This window comes from Chanodichthys erythropterus, chromosome 6, assembly GCF_024489055.1.
Source record: "Chanodichthys erythropterus isolate Z2021 chromosome 6, ASM2448905v1, whole genome shotgun sequence".
Taxonomy (NCBI): Eukaryota; Metazoa; Chordata; class Actinopteri; order Cypriniformes; family Xenocyprididae; genus Chanodichthys; species Chanodichthys erythropterus.
Genome location: NC_090226.1, coordinates 7,936,110 through 7,950,902, shown reverse-complemented (window position 1 = coordinate 7,950,902; position 14,793 = coordinate 7,936,110). Strand labels below are relative to the sequence as shown.

Sequence of the window (14,793 nt, the reverse complement as noted above, 5' to 3'; positions counted from 1 at the left end):
AAGTGAGACTTCAAAAGCATACCTTTGTTGATTTATTTTTGTATTGTGTCATTTAAATAACTTTATTCACACAACAGGCATTTATATCCAATACAATTTGCAACGGTGTCGCTTGGTAAATTACAGTAGCAATGCGTGTGCTTCTAAAGTGTGCTTCTGCAATTGTGTGAAGTTGTGTGCATCGCACCATAAAAGAGCTCTCTTTCCCTAATTAAGAGGCTGTGAAGTCTCTCCTCTTGTCCATTTCTCTCTCGCTCTCTCCGGGTGGTCTAATACACTTATCACAGACAGGAAAAGAAGAGCCCTGTCTTCATTTTTCTTACCCTACCTCTTGTCAGAGGCATTTAAAGACATTTTAAGATCTTACCCGCTTATTTCAATAAAGTCCAAGACTTCACTGCAGGGCTTAACATAAACATTTTTGCTCACCAGCCATTGTGGCTAGAGGTTTTCCAAAGTTACTGGCCACAATTTGGACATCGATACCATAAGGGGAAAAAACGCCATTTAGATATTTTTAATATTATCTCATAATTTCGCAGCAGGTATATTAGGCTGCTGTTACTTTAAGACCTGACGCATGGATCCATTATACTGTTACACATGCTCTCTATCAATTGTTTATGTTCACTTAAACATAACTGACTGTGTTTCTGTGAATACTCACCAATGCCAGCATTTTTACATTATTTTGTGTGTATTTTACTTTTTAAGCACGATAAGCAGCGAAAAATATCTCAATTTAGTACTGAGAGGCAGCTTTATGTGCACGCACTTTGAGTGTGAGCACAAAATCTGCGGGAATGAGTAAAATTATGGGCAATACGCGCAATTCCATGTGAAATTCAAACCCTGTTGCCAACCATATTCATCTGGAGCAAATGAAAGGAGTGAGTGAGGGGAGACATGTTTGTGTGTCAACTCGCTGTCGGTATTGTATATCTATTCTGTGGAAAATGAGTATTGGAATTCAGATTATTCAGATTATCTGAATGTCGATATGTACTGATATAATTTTGACAGCACTATATTGCACTTAGTTTATTATTTCAGATCCCATTTTAAAAGACTACAACCGAAAAATGTATATATTATATAAAATTCAACCCACCAAAGTGGCTTGTAGTGACACATCACTGTTACACGGGTGTTAATGTCAAGCCCTTCACGACTGAATGATGTTCATGCAGTGCTATAGCTATTTTTTATACAATAAACTGTTTTAATAAAATATAATTTACGGCTGCAGGATTCCCTTGATATTATAATTGTGATTATTTATTCTGATTAACAGTCTGTAGATTAAAATGGAGCAACTGTATATTCTTTATTTAGGTTGCACTCTCAAAACGATTTAAGAACTTCAACATAACATTGGTTCAGCAGATTATATTTCTCAAAACAAAACTTAAATTAAACATAGCACCACTGTATTCATGTGCACAGTTGGCTTTCATGCTCATGTTATAAGTAGGAAACCTCAATGTTTCATCATCAGTGTGTTGAGAGGTATTGATTTATAGCAGGATTTCTCAAACTTTATTATTTTTGGGGGCTCCTTTGGGTTTATTTAAGCTCCATTGGGTCCTAATGTGTCTTAAATTAGGTTTGATCAAATTTAAGGTCCTAAAAAATATTAAATATCTTAAATGATACAATGCAAATCTTAAATATTTTAAGAGGTCTTAAATTTGGATAAAAACAGGAATCAAATTTCAAAACCTTTAATACTTCTTGTTTCCATCTTGTTTTTCATTGTCCTTTCCTTTTCATTTCTGCTCTCCACATATTAGTCTTTTCTTTCATTTTCTTTCATAATTTCTTCTTCTCTCTCTTCCTTACTAAGGGAAATGTGACGTTCTCCTGCTCTGAGTCTTCCTCAGTAGCTGTGACGTTCCTCAGTTCCACAGGCAGCTTCCTGGCGCTCCCTGCAGATTATTTTACGGAGGGTCTCTCTATACGCCTTCAGTTCCGCACATGGAATCAGGAAGGGCTGCTGTTTTCAGTCCCGCTCTCTTATGATCTGGACCCCATTAACCTGCTTCTGCAGCTCAGCCAGGCCCGGCTGCTCCTCTCTATCTCTGGAGGGCCACAAAACTCTGCTCAGGTTTTCGGTGGTAAGATGCGTAGGAGCAATAGCATTTCATTTGTTAATACATTTTTAGATGTTGTATACTGATGGGCAGTCATGGTCTGATGGTTAGAGAGTCAACTGGTAACCTGAAGTTTGCGGGTTCGATTCTCAATACTGGCAGGATATGATTGAGGCACCTAACCCCCAAATATGTCTGTACTGTTTTTGTTTCAGGTCAGAATTTAAGCGATGGACAGTGGCATTCCATAGTTGTCGGGGTCAAGGGTCAGAAAGTGTCTTTAACAGTCAACAACCAGAAGCCTGTCGCCATGGAAATCATTGGCCTTAACCAGAACGTGCAAAAAACAACCATCTATATTGGAGGTACAGCATTAGAAATGGAAATAGCTAGTTTATCCTGATTCTTGGAAGGAGTTACTGGCTATATTCAAATTCAGGGATAATAAATGATTTTGTCTTAAATTATCTGCACAGCTCAGTTCTGAACTAGCCTGATGGCTGCGGGCAAAAAGAAGTTATTACCCAAAACATTTTCCTGAATGCAAAGAACTATTTTCTTCTGCCTTATTAACTCTAACCTCCATCAACTGAACGTTCCTCATATTCCTGAATGAAATACAGGTTTGGCAAGCTGAGAGCATTCTTAGGGTCCATTCATTTCACACGCACAGCTGTTATTCCCAAACCTCCTTTTTTATTGAAGGGTTTTTTTCTTTTTAGTTCATTCATGCAGCTCTAACCACATTCAATTACTGTAAAGGATAAATGCATTTTCTTTAAAGCTGTTATTGAAATCTCTGACTCAAACTTCCAATGTCTTAACTAAGACCTCTAAATCTCTCATTTTGCTTACTTCTGGGACAATGCAGTCCTGCTGAGATTTTGTAAGCTGCTTTGCAGAGATTTGTCTTTGTGCAACTTGGTATTAGTTGTGGATGTTGTTTTTGATTTAAAAGGCAGTAAGTTGGAATTTTCCATTATTTTAGGCTGCCCTTTATTCCAGAGCAATTTCATCTGTGAGAACCCCAGCAGAGGATTTCAGGGCTGTATTCGCCTCCTTTTCATCAACAACCATCCAGTCAACTTCCTCCAGATTCAGCAGGAAAGCCTCAGCAACTTTAGCCAGCTTAGCTTTGATGTTTGCAACATACAGGACAGGTCAGTTTTCACCACTAATTTCTTTCTCACACAGTTTTCTTACTACTTTTATGTGATCAACTATATAATTTGGCTCATAACTAGGCCCAGATGGAATTGGCAGAATTTCTTTGCCTTTTCTATGGTAATTTTGGAGGAAAATCTTCATTAATGGAATAGAATTAACAGTTAATAGTATGGGTTAAACAAAGTTCAGAGTGATACACTCTTATTTTTAGCTTGATGTATAATCAAATCAGTCAAAATATTTAAAATCAAACATGCAAAGAGCAGGGAATGTGCACAACTTGGTTAACGATGGCCATTCCAATTCTATGGAAATTTTTTCAGGAGCAGATTCAATGTGAGCCAACTCATAACCTATAAGCATAGAATAATATTGAATAATAATATTGTTTGTAATCATATTGGGTATGAGAAACAATAACGGTTATTATTACCATATCCAAAAAATCAAAAAAATAATCGCTTCAAATGAATGTGTTTATCCCAACAGGTGTTTGCCCAATCTGTGTGAACACGGTGGTCAGTGCATCCAGTCATGGGACCAGTTTTACTGTGACTGTTCTGGAACAGGATACACAGGAGCCACCTGCCACAACTGTGAGTTATCCAAAGCCATAAAACAGCCTTTGCCTGTTTGATTACTCAGATGTGAGTTTAATTTCATTGTTTTGCAGCACATTACTCTGTATAATGTATGGTTTATTTCAGATATTACAAATGCATTTTCAGAATTATAACTAATTATTTAAAAGAAAAATAATTATAAAAAACATAAATTAACTATAACCAAACAAAAAGTGTTCAAAATGTTTAAAGTGGTAGGTAATTGTCTTGTACAGGTGCCAACATTGAGTGGAAGAAAGTAGCCTAAATTAATTTTGACTTCAGTAAAATTGGTCTTAAATGTCAGGTAAGTTGTTTAAGAGGTCTGACTTTTCCCATAATTTTTATTATTGATATAAACTGTATTTATTTTTTAAACGATTCTTATTGGATTAGGCCAGTGCTGCTTTATCTTTAAATCATTAACATTAATTATGGCATGCATAATGCATCACTTGACAGCTGCAAGTGTAACAATCATTTGAAACTATGCACTCACCAATTTATCCATTTAATTTTGGCATCTGTGTCTATGATTTTGAGTAAGCTGTAATTATTTTCGCCAGATATATTTTTACGCTTCCTTGCTATAGTCAAATTTGTTGGATCAATATGTTCTAATCTGCTGCCACATGCACCGTTTCATCATACGCTCATGACTGTACATGTTCACTGGAGGAGACAGAGGCACGACAATGCCATCTGTTAGACTTATTGCATTAAAAGACTGAGAAATGTCATATTTCCTTTTTACAAGTCCTGCTGTGCAATTCACCATCAGCAAAACAACACATGCAACAAATTAGCTCACTCTGCCGCACAGAGGATTTCTCTTTCATGACGAACAGGTCCCAAGTAAACAGTAATTACCTCTGTTTGCTAAATGAACTGTTTACAATGTCATTGTTAGGGAAGTTAATTTAAAGGTGCCCTAGAACCAGTTTTTACAAGATGTAATATAAGTCTAAGGTGTCCCCTGAATGTATCTGTGAAGTTTCAGCTCAAAATACCCCATAGATTTTTTTAATTAATTTTTTTAACTGCCTATTTTGGGGCATCATTAACTATGCACCGATTCAGCATGCAGCCCTTTTAAATAGTTTTTTTGAGGCTGTGCTCCGCGGCTAAAGCTAACATTACACACTGTTGGAGAGATTTGTGCTTGTGCGTTATACAGACTTCAAGTGTTTAAAAATGAAAATAGCGACGGCTCTTGTCTCCGTGAAAACAGTAAGAAACAATGGTAACTTTAACCACATTTAACAGTACATAAGCAACATGCTAACGAAACATTTAGAAAGACAATTCACAAATATATCACTAAAAATATCATCTATAAAATAAAACTAAATGCCTTAATGCCTTAAACATGGGCTGGCATATGCAAATATTGGGGGTGTACATATTAATGATCCCGACTGTTACGTAACAGTCAGTGTTATGTTGAGATTTGCCTGTTTTTCAGAGGTATTTTAAACAAATGAGATTTATATAAGAATGAGGAAGCAATGGAGTTTGAAACTCAAATGTGTGTCTTTTCCATATACTGAACTCTTGTTATTCAACTACGCCAAGGTAAATTCAATTTTTGATTCTAGGGCACCTTTAATATAAATAAAAGAAGACTTGTTTGCACGTGACACACTGTTTTTATTTGGGACTGATATAACACTCTGTACTCTGTCTGAATGATTCTGATTGAGCAAAAGTTGATACGTTATTTCTTATAATTACACTTTAAGGCAAAAAACAATGTTCTTGATCTCAATTTTGTTTTTTTACCTCCCACAGGCTCAGTAAATGCAAGCATTCTGTAATCAAACTCAACATAAAAACAACAGCAGATTTATTTCCATCATTTCTATGATTCATCATTTTCAGCAATATATGAGCGATCCTGTGAGGCCTTCAGGAAAACAGGAAGCCAGTCGAGTGTGTTTACAATCGACCTTGATGGGAGCGGACCTCTAGAGCACACTCAAGTTAACTGCACCATGGCAGGTGACTGACCAAATTATGCATACTCAGCTTTGCATTTCTAGATGTATTATACACTGATGTTCATCATGTTTAACATTATTCAATGATGAAGCTCAAAGCTCAGCACTTCTCATTTACAAACCTGATTCAGTGCATGGGCAGGTGTGACCTCAGCATGTGTGGAGGACTGCCTGGAGAAATCACACATCTCATTAAGTGAGTTCAGCATCTCATGCGGCTGTCTAGTTCAGCAGGTTGGATAAGGGTTGGCCAACCTTCCTCCCAGGGAGCCTCCGGTGAGGCAGATTTTTTGCTCAAGCACCACACAAACATTCCTGATTCAGCTAGACTGGATCCAACAAAGCAGTTGTTGAGTGTTACCAAGACATCTAGATGGTATGATGTTGCTGTGGTTTAGATGTTTTCGCATTTTCCCTAGACTGTGGAGGAAATGACTAAGAATAATTTGTGCTATTGATAGTTTTGTTTTATTTCCAATGATATATGATGGATTATAACTTTTCCATCATTTCATTATCATTTGAGCCATTACTCTTGCTAGAAACTGTGTGTGATAACTGTGAGAAATTTGAGTTTTTGTATTGGAATACAGAGAGCAGAAGGGCCACATAAGTGAATGAATTTGGCCCTATGGGCCAGATTTACTAACAGCTTGTGCCAGTGCAAACCCTCTTTTGGCATTAAAAATCTACTGTTAGGATTCACGCAGTGAAAAATTATCAATGAAAGGTGAAAACATAACAGTTATTTTTGCAGCTGACCTTATTGCATATGCATTTGTTGGAGTTTCCCTTTCAGGCATACAATTTATTGGAGGAAAATATAAATAAATCACGCAATGTGATTTACTAGGGTTTGTGGTATATAGTCAATGTACTTGTATTTGCACCATTAATTAATATAAAAAAATGTCTTAACCCATTTTGTACTTGACATGGCTGCATTTATTCTTTAATTAGCACATTGTCAGTAGATCATTCACAGTAGAACTTTCCACTCCCATTTTCTCTTTTATAAGAATGCAGTCTCACACTAATTTGCACTGTTTAGTAGATCTGGCCTTATATGTGATATTTTTTAGCAACTTTACACTGTAAAAATATTAAAGGATGGCATACTGGTGCCTGTACATTTTTTCAAATTAAAAAAAAAAGTATTTTAATAAATTATGTTAATATACCAAACTACTTAAAGATTAAAGATTAGTAAACTACTTAAAGATTAGTTCACTTTCAAATGAAAATGACCCCAAACTTTACTCACCCTCAAGCCATCCTAGGTGTATATAACTTTATTCTTTCTGATAAACACAATCTGAGAAATATTAATAAATATCCTGACGCATCCGAGCTTTATAATGGCAGTGAACGGGACCAATGAGTATGAAGCTGAAGAAAGTGCTTCCATCCACATCCATCCATCATAAACATGTACTCCAGAACGTCTCCGGGGGTTCATAAAGGCCTTCTGAAGCGAAGCGATGCATTTGTGTAAAAAAAAAAAAAAAATCCATATTTAACAAGTTATGAAGTAAAATATCTAGCTTCCACCTTCCGTATTCAAGTTACGAAGAAAGTGTCTGGCTTCACGTCAGTAACGCTTTTTCCGTAAGTTGAATAGGGAAGGTGTAGGACGAGGCATAAGCTTTGTGAACTGCAAGAGTTTTATACTTTCTTTGTATGTTGAATACAGAAGGCGGTCCGGTGGAAGCTAGATATTTTACTATAGATATAGATATAGACCATCAGGCTAACACACAACACCTCAATAGGAAAATGTATCAAAAAAAAAAAAAAAAACTTTACTGATAGCAAAAATAAGAGGAATCAAAACGATTTATATCAAATATGAGCATATGTGATGTGTCACACAGAGACTTCTGGGAACGTCCTTTACGTTTTTTTACTGTATTTTTATTGTATATTATATGGTAATCCATAGTTTTTACTTAAAAAAAACAACATTTGTCCATATTTTACAGTAAAATACAGTTAATTTACAGTTAATATGATATTTTTTTTAGATTTTTTTTAAGATTATGTACAGTGCACAGCATAAATGAGTACACCCCATCTGAACAAATACAAAAGATGTTTTTTTTTTTTTTTTATGATCACTAATACAATTCATGGAAAAATGGCAAAACTAAAAAGTATTAAACATATACATAATAAAAACTGAGAAATATATGTCATTAATAGCCATAAAATAAGTTGCAGAAATGAGTACACCCTAGATTTAATTTAACAAATGTATAATATTCTAGTACTTAGTACGCCCTCCATCATTTTGAATATACTGCTCTGACCCTTCTTGGCACGGAGTGTACAAGTTCATGACAAATTGTCACATCTGTCCTGTTTTACTTCTGGATGATGAGCTCCTTAAATGCCCTGATCTTTAATGGGGAGTGTTGCTCAACTCATCTCTACAGAATCCCCTACAGGCACTCAAGAGTGTTAAGACTGAGTGCAATACATGTCCACAGAAGGTTTTTTACCTTGGGAGAATGCATATCCTCATTGTCATGTTGACAAAATGCCCAACGATGCAGGGAATGAGGAAAGGGTAACATCTTCTGTTTCAAGTGTGTGTATTAAATTACACAGTGTGTGGGAATTCATGACAGCATTGATAAAGCACAACTCCCTCACACCTTCAGCAGTCATTCATCCCTATGTAAGAGCTTTACTACCACTGAACTTTACTGTGGGAACCAGGCACTTCTCACTGTACTCCTCCTCTAGCAACACCATAACATTTTGGATGCTGTTAGATCCAAAATGTTTGTTTTGGTTTCATGAGACCAGAGTATTGATTCCCAGAATCTATATTTTGTTAATATGGGCTTTGGAAATGGCTAACTGACTTTATTGTGCTTTGGCTACAGTAGGTGGTTCCAGTGAGAACAACAACCATGCATGTCATTTCTGTAGGCTGCATCTTACTCTGTGAGATAAACAGTCACTCTTTTCATAGCCTTTGCTGGCTCGGACACTGGCTTGGTATTTCTCCTGCTCTTTGTCTAGCAAAAAAATCCCTCATCACTAAATGAAAGCTTAAAATGAAGGCCTGATTATTTCAGGGGCCTTGTCACAAGTCCATTGTTTTGAATTTCTGTGTTACTTTTGCTATATTTTCACACTTAAAACAATGATTTGGTAATCCTCTTGTACCACTGTCCTCTTTTGTGCTAAGAAATAAGTCTCCTGACAGTTCTCTCCCAAGTGCTTCCAATGTTGTCTGAGAATGATTCAGTGGGCTATATAACACTTTTAATTGTCAAGAAATTACTTCTCTTTAAATGTTTTGGTTCAACATACTTACCTTTTGATCAAACATTGCTTTAAACTTACACCAGAAAATTTTTATTTTGTTTTATTTAGTAATTTTTAGGAGGGTGTACTTATTTTTGCTACACAATATTTTATCACCTTGATAAGAAAATCTTATTTTCCTGAATAATTTTGACATGCTTCTTTGGTAATTGATTAAACAGACTTGCTGGAACATTATATCTATAAAGAACCCTAACATGTCTTTAAGTAATTGCTGACTTTCAGAAGTTTCAGAGGAGGTGTACTCATTTATGCTGTGCACTGTATATGTAAAGTTAGATTAAGTATATATGTAGTTGTATATGAAGATTTAGATTATATATAAAGTATATGTATAGTTAGATTACTACTTTCAGTAGGTTATGTGTATGTCTATATCTGTTTATATTTTTATACTTATACTGTTTATATGTTTATATATACGTTTAAATATGTAGCACCGTGGTCCTACGAGGCACAACATTTCGTTCCACTGTATGTCTCCACATATAGCAGAATGACAGTAAAGCTCACTTGACTTGACTAAACCCATGTATATGGTGAGGTAACTTATTAACAGGGTTTTTACTGTTTTTACAATATTTTTCTGTAGAAATTGACATCTAAGAGATGAGTTCCTCATAACCAGTTCTGATATAACAAGATATAGCAAAATGGAAAAAAAGGGGTGGGTCACCACCTCTCCAAGACATGTGGGGGTCAAGCAGATGAATCCTCAGCCACCAGGAACAATGTGTTTTCTCACGTCTCCTGTCAGGTTTCATCACCAATTTCACCGAATTTGATTTTTGGCCTAAAACTTTACTCTCCACTGCATCAGATGCTCGGGCTGATTTGTCTCAGAGATAAGACTGTAATACATTATATCATCACGCAGGGAAATTCAAGCCCCATTTTGTCAGCAGCAGGTAAAGAAAGAAAAAAGTCAAGAAGCATTTCTGCCTGCAGAGACTGGCGGCGTGTACTAGCTGAGACTGATAGCTTCATTTTTCTTAGTTTCATAGGTAGCAGGTTTTGGCTCTGAGGTTATTGGAGCTACAAGCCGAGATGAGAAAAGTAAGCACCGGGAAGCTGTCATACGCTGTGGCCACCTGCTGCACATTGGCACTGCTAAGCTGGCTTTACTTTACAAAGTTAGCTTTCATTGAGCTTTATTCAGATTGCAAAGTTAGCTTTGTCACGCTGAATGCATTAAAAGATTTGGAGACTCAATACAAATAGAGCTTTTCTCTCAAGCGATGCCAACAAGCACTGGCAAGAAAATCGTTTGAAACTGACCTCAATTACAGGAGCTATTAGCCATGCTAATTCTACAAGACGCCGCAAACCGGCACCTTTAGACATCACATGCAGCAATTTCAATGTGCATAGGGAAAGGTGCTAGTGTAGACTACCACACTCTCATCATTTCACACCCACCTGAATGAGTGACCTTCTGTTCTCTACTTAATATTCATCAGGTATTTGCATACGACTCCATCACTCCGTTAATCTCTCATTTTCATTCGCAAGCACATACGGTCGATTGAGTGCAGGCTTGAGAGGGTTGATGCACGATCGGAGTCGATGGGGATTTCAGTCTGTACTAGTTTTTCAAGTGTCCTGTTTCTTTGTGTGTGTGTGTTTCTTGCACAGAAGATAAAGTTTGGACTGTGGTGGGGCACGATCACACGAGGCCCATTGACATTCGAGGATCCACTCCACGCAGCCCTTTCGTTCTCATCTTCAACTACACCATCTCACCATACCATCTCCGCTCGCTCGTGACCTCCTCGGAACACTGCCAACAGGAAGTGATATATCGCTGCAGGAAGTCTCGGCTTTTTGACACCTGGGGTTGGTTCTGCTTTCTTACTCACTGAGTTCATCTTATTGTTTTGTGTGCTGTACTGCTGAAATGTTGTCTTTTTATGAAGTGTATGATTTATGTTACCTCAGGAATTCTAATCCTATAAATTTGGCTAATATGCTCCAAAGGAACAAAAACATACCTCACAGCTAAAGGATTCATAACAGCAGGTTATTACCACCGATATTAAAGGGGCTCAAGTGTGACATGACGACGATATGTGGTGAATGATGATGTTCACTTAAAAACTGGTTAGAATGTAATTCTTGTCATGCAGGGATGGTTGTGGGACGTGATGAGAGCATTTGAATTGCAAAGGCATGCGTAAAGCCTTAAAAAAGATTATAAGCTGGTACGCTAAATTATTCCATATGTTTTTTCTGCACACTCCTTTAATGCTTTCGACTTTGTGGGGTTTATATGCTTAGGCTTTTTACTGGGCTGGAGTTAACTTATCCTCAAACACTTGGCTGACTCTCTGGATTCATTTTGATTTGTTGGAATGAGATCCAATAAAGCCTTTGAGCAAAGATCAACCTTTGATCAAACAAACCTCCAGCACTAGACATCTTGCATATCTGATTGCCATTTGTCATCGGCTAAGCTCTTGGCCAGATCTCTGCACCGCTGTGATAGCAGATGTCTGGTCACGCACATTGTAGCGCTACTATAACGGCTACTTGACTGACAGGAGCTTTAGAGTCCATTACAGACCAGCAGGAGCAGGAGACCAGATGTCATCATGCTTGACTAAATTACATTATACTCCAAACAGTGCTGTCATTATTTGCATAATTATTTACTGCCAGGAAAACAAAAATATTTTCATCCTTGGGGCATTTTGTCCATTTTCAGATGGAACGCCTCTATCATGGTGGCTGGATAGAGATGGAGTGAAACGAACATACTGGGGAGGATTTCTGCCTGGGGTCCAGCAATGTTCTTGTAGCTTGGATGGCAACTGCAGGGACATGAATTACTTCTGCAACTGTGATGCAGACCAAGACACCTGGTAAATCTTCATTTCACAGTGAATCAGACTTGCCAGGTCTGCGTACCAAAAAATAGCCCAATGGCCAATCAAAAATAGCTCAAACCTAGCCCAATGACCCTAGCCCAAATATCAAAACTCAAAATATGCCAATCCCATACCTACACTCAGGGCCGGCGCTACCTATAGGCAGAGCAGGCAGTTGCCTAGGGCCTCGGGCATGGAGGAGGGGCCTCCTGCCTCCACTACCGTGACATCCCCCAAGCAAAATAGGCTCTTTTTCCATTGGATATAGATGAATTCACAGTGACTCTCACCTGTAATTAAACCAACTATTGTCACCTTATCAAAGTGGGTCCCACCTTCTAAATACATGAAAAAAAGTTATGAAAATGCAACTTTTCTGCAGCTGACTGGCTTTAAGTCATTGAATTATGATTGTGCCGAAACGAACATCCTTCGTGATGTGCAAAGCGAAACGCCTAAACAGGGATGCAAAGAAGTGCAGTTCGTAATGTAGGTGTGCGAGTTGTCATCATCGCTTTTGGACTGATTGTAATCTTAAAATAAACGTGTTCTGTCGATTGGCGTTATTTCTAGATTATCATTTGCCGGTTTATGAGTTTAAAAGAGCGCGAGTGCCGTCGACGTGTCCAGACTGTTTAAATTTGTGCGTAATGAATGACATCGCGTCCGGAGCAGACTACCAATACTGAAGTAAAAGCAAAGTTCGTATTCAAAGTCAAAGAGCTAGAGTATGCTATTACAGCACTACAGTAGTGCTGTAATTTCAAAAACAGTATCTCAAATGTCTGTATCTTTTAAATTCTGCTGTTTACATTATTTTTCTAACGCAATGCTTACTTTCGGTTTTCAAAACATAAATATTGTTATATTTATTGAAAAATCAGTGTACAATTTTATAAAGTAATTAAGTATTTATGCTTACAATTTTTTTTTTATCTCTTTCACTTTTACCATATAGTAGTTGATTTGTGTAGCCTACTCTTCTGTGGTTACATGAACATTTAAAATCCATGGAACCTTTACATAACACAAAAGGTTCTTTACTGTGGGGAAATAAATGGTTCCACACTCTAAAAAATGCTGGGTTGAAAATGGACAAACCCAGCAGTTGGGTTAAATGTTGCCCAACGTGCTGGGCAGTTTTTTTTTTTAACCCAACTGTTTAAAAATGACTATATTGCTGGCTTAAAATGAACCAAAAATAGGTTTGAAATTAAAAAATCTGACTAATTACTAGAGGCAACAATAATAATCAAAAGGTGAACATTAATAAGTAACTTAAATGTTTATTGTTTATTATTCATTAAGCTTGTTAATAAATGTTCATTTATTAAACATATTAATACATGTTAATTTTCAGCATACTTTGGGTTTTTAAACAATAGTTGAGTTAAAAAAAAAAAAACATTTAACCCAACCGCTTGTTTAAAACACCCCAATTGCTGGGTTTGTCCCTTTTCAACCTAAATTGTTTTTTGTTTTTTTAACTCAGCTTTTTTTAGAGTGCACTACCATTTACTGAAAGGTTCTTTGGGGAACCAAAAGTGGTTCTTTTATGGTATCACTGTATAAAAACTCCCTTTTGGAACCTTTATTTTTAAGAGTGTGTAGTGCATATATGAAGTATTGCATTGCAATACATATGATAATATAGTTTAAATTGGCTCAACAGGAGGGGAAAATCCTGTCCAAAAAATGATTAGGGCATGATGTCCATTTACTTAAGTGATTTTCCTTTTCTTTCATTTTACTGTAGGCCTAAACAGTCTGTTATCCCAAATAGTGGGTAGGGTAAAACAAATATATATAAATGTGTAGCTATATAAAAATGTTAATAACAGATGTTAAATAAAAAGTTAAGGAATAAAATGTAAGGAATAAAGTGCTTTTTATTAGGAGGGGTGTGGAGCAGGGGCCTCCAACATAAAGTTTGCCTAGAGCCTCCAAATGTATAGAACCGGCCCTGCCTACACTCTAAAAAATGCTGAGTTAAAAACAACCCAAGTTGGGTTGAAAATGGATAAACCCAGCAATTGGATTGTTTTAACCCAACAATTGGGGTGTTTTTACCCAGCAGTTGGTTAAACGTTTGCCCAACGCAACGCAATGCAACAATTGATTCAAAATGACTGTATTGCTTGCTTAAAATGAACCCAAAGTATGTTGTAAATTAACATATATTAATATGTTTAATAAATGAACATTTATTAATAAGTTTAATTAATAATAATTAAACAAACATAATTGCTTATTAATAAATCTTCACCTTTGAATATTGTTGTCTCTAGTAATTATGTGATTTTTAATTTCCAACCTATTTTGGGTTCATTTTAAGCCAGCCATGTAGTAATTTTAAAAAAAATAGTTGCCCAGCATGTTGAGCAAACATTTAACCCAACCTCTGGGTTAAAACAACCTAATCGCTGGGTCTGTCCATTTTCAAGCCAACTTGGGTTGTTTTTAACCCAGCATTTTTTTAGATTGTAAAATATTTTTCAGTCACTGTTATACATTTTTCACAATTTCAATTATATTAGTGATCAGAAACACAATTTGTTTTCATAAATGAGCTCAAGGGCTTCTTACGAGTGCTTCTTTCTCACAAAACTTAACATCTAGTATTGAATATAAAATATTTAAATACAAGAATTTCAGTCAAATATAATTTATACAACATGATGAACCTTTAACCTGTAGGGAAAAAAATCAACACCCTCAGTCTAAA

General features: G+C 36.4%; 1 protein-coding gene across 1 annotated transcript in view; it reads left to right on the top strand.

The window, feature by feature from the left end:
* Positions 1 to 14,793, top strand: part of cntnap5l (contactin associated protein family member 5 like) — a 59,948-nt gene that overhangs the window by 31,952 nt on the left and 13,203 nt on the right. Inside the window, exons 7-13 of the mRNA XM_067387954.1 lie at positions 1,847 to 2,117; positions 2,309 to 2,458; positions 3,082 to 3,253; positions 3,750 to 3,856; positions 5,744 to 5,863; positions 10,837 to 11,037; positions 11,906 to 12,062. Coding sequence (XP_067244055.1) covers positions 1,847 to 2,117; positions 2,309 to 2,458; positions 3,082 to 3,253; positions 3,750 to 3,856; positions 5,744 to 5,863; positions 10,837 to 11,037; positions 11,906 to 12,062 — 1,178 coding nt within the window. The remainder of the gene's footprint in view (positions 1 to 1,846; positions 2,118 to 2,308; positions 2,459 to 3,081; positions 3,254 to 3,749; positions 3,857 to 5,743; positions 5,864 to 10,836; positions 11,038 to 11,905; positions 12,063 to 14,793) is intronic.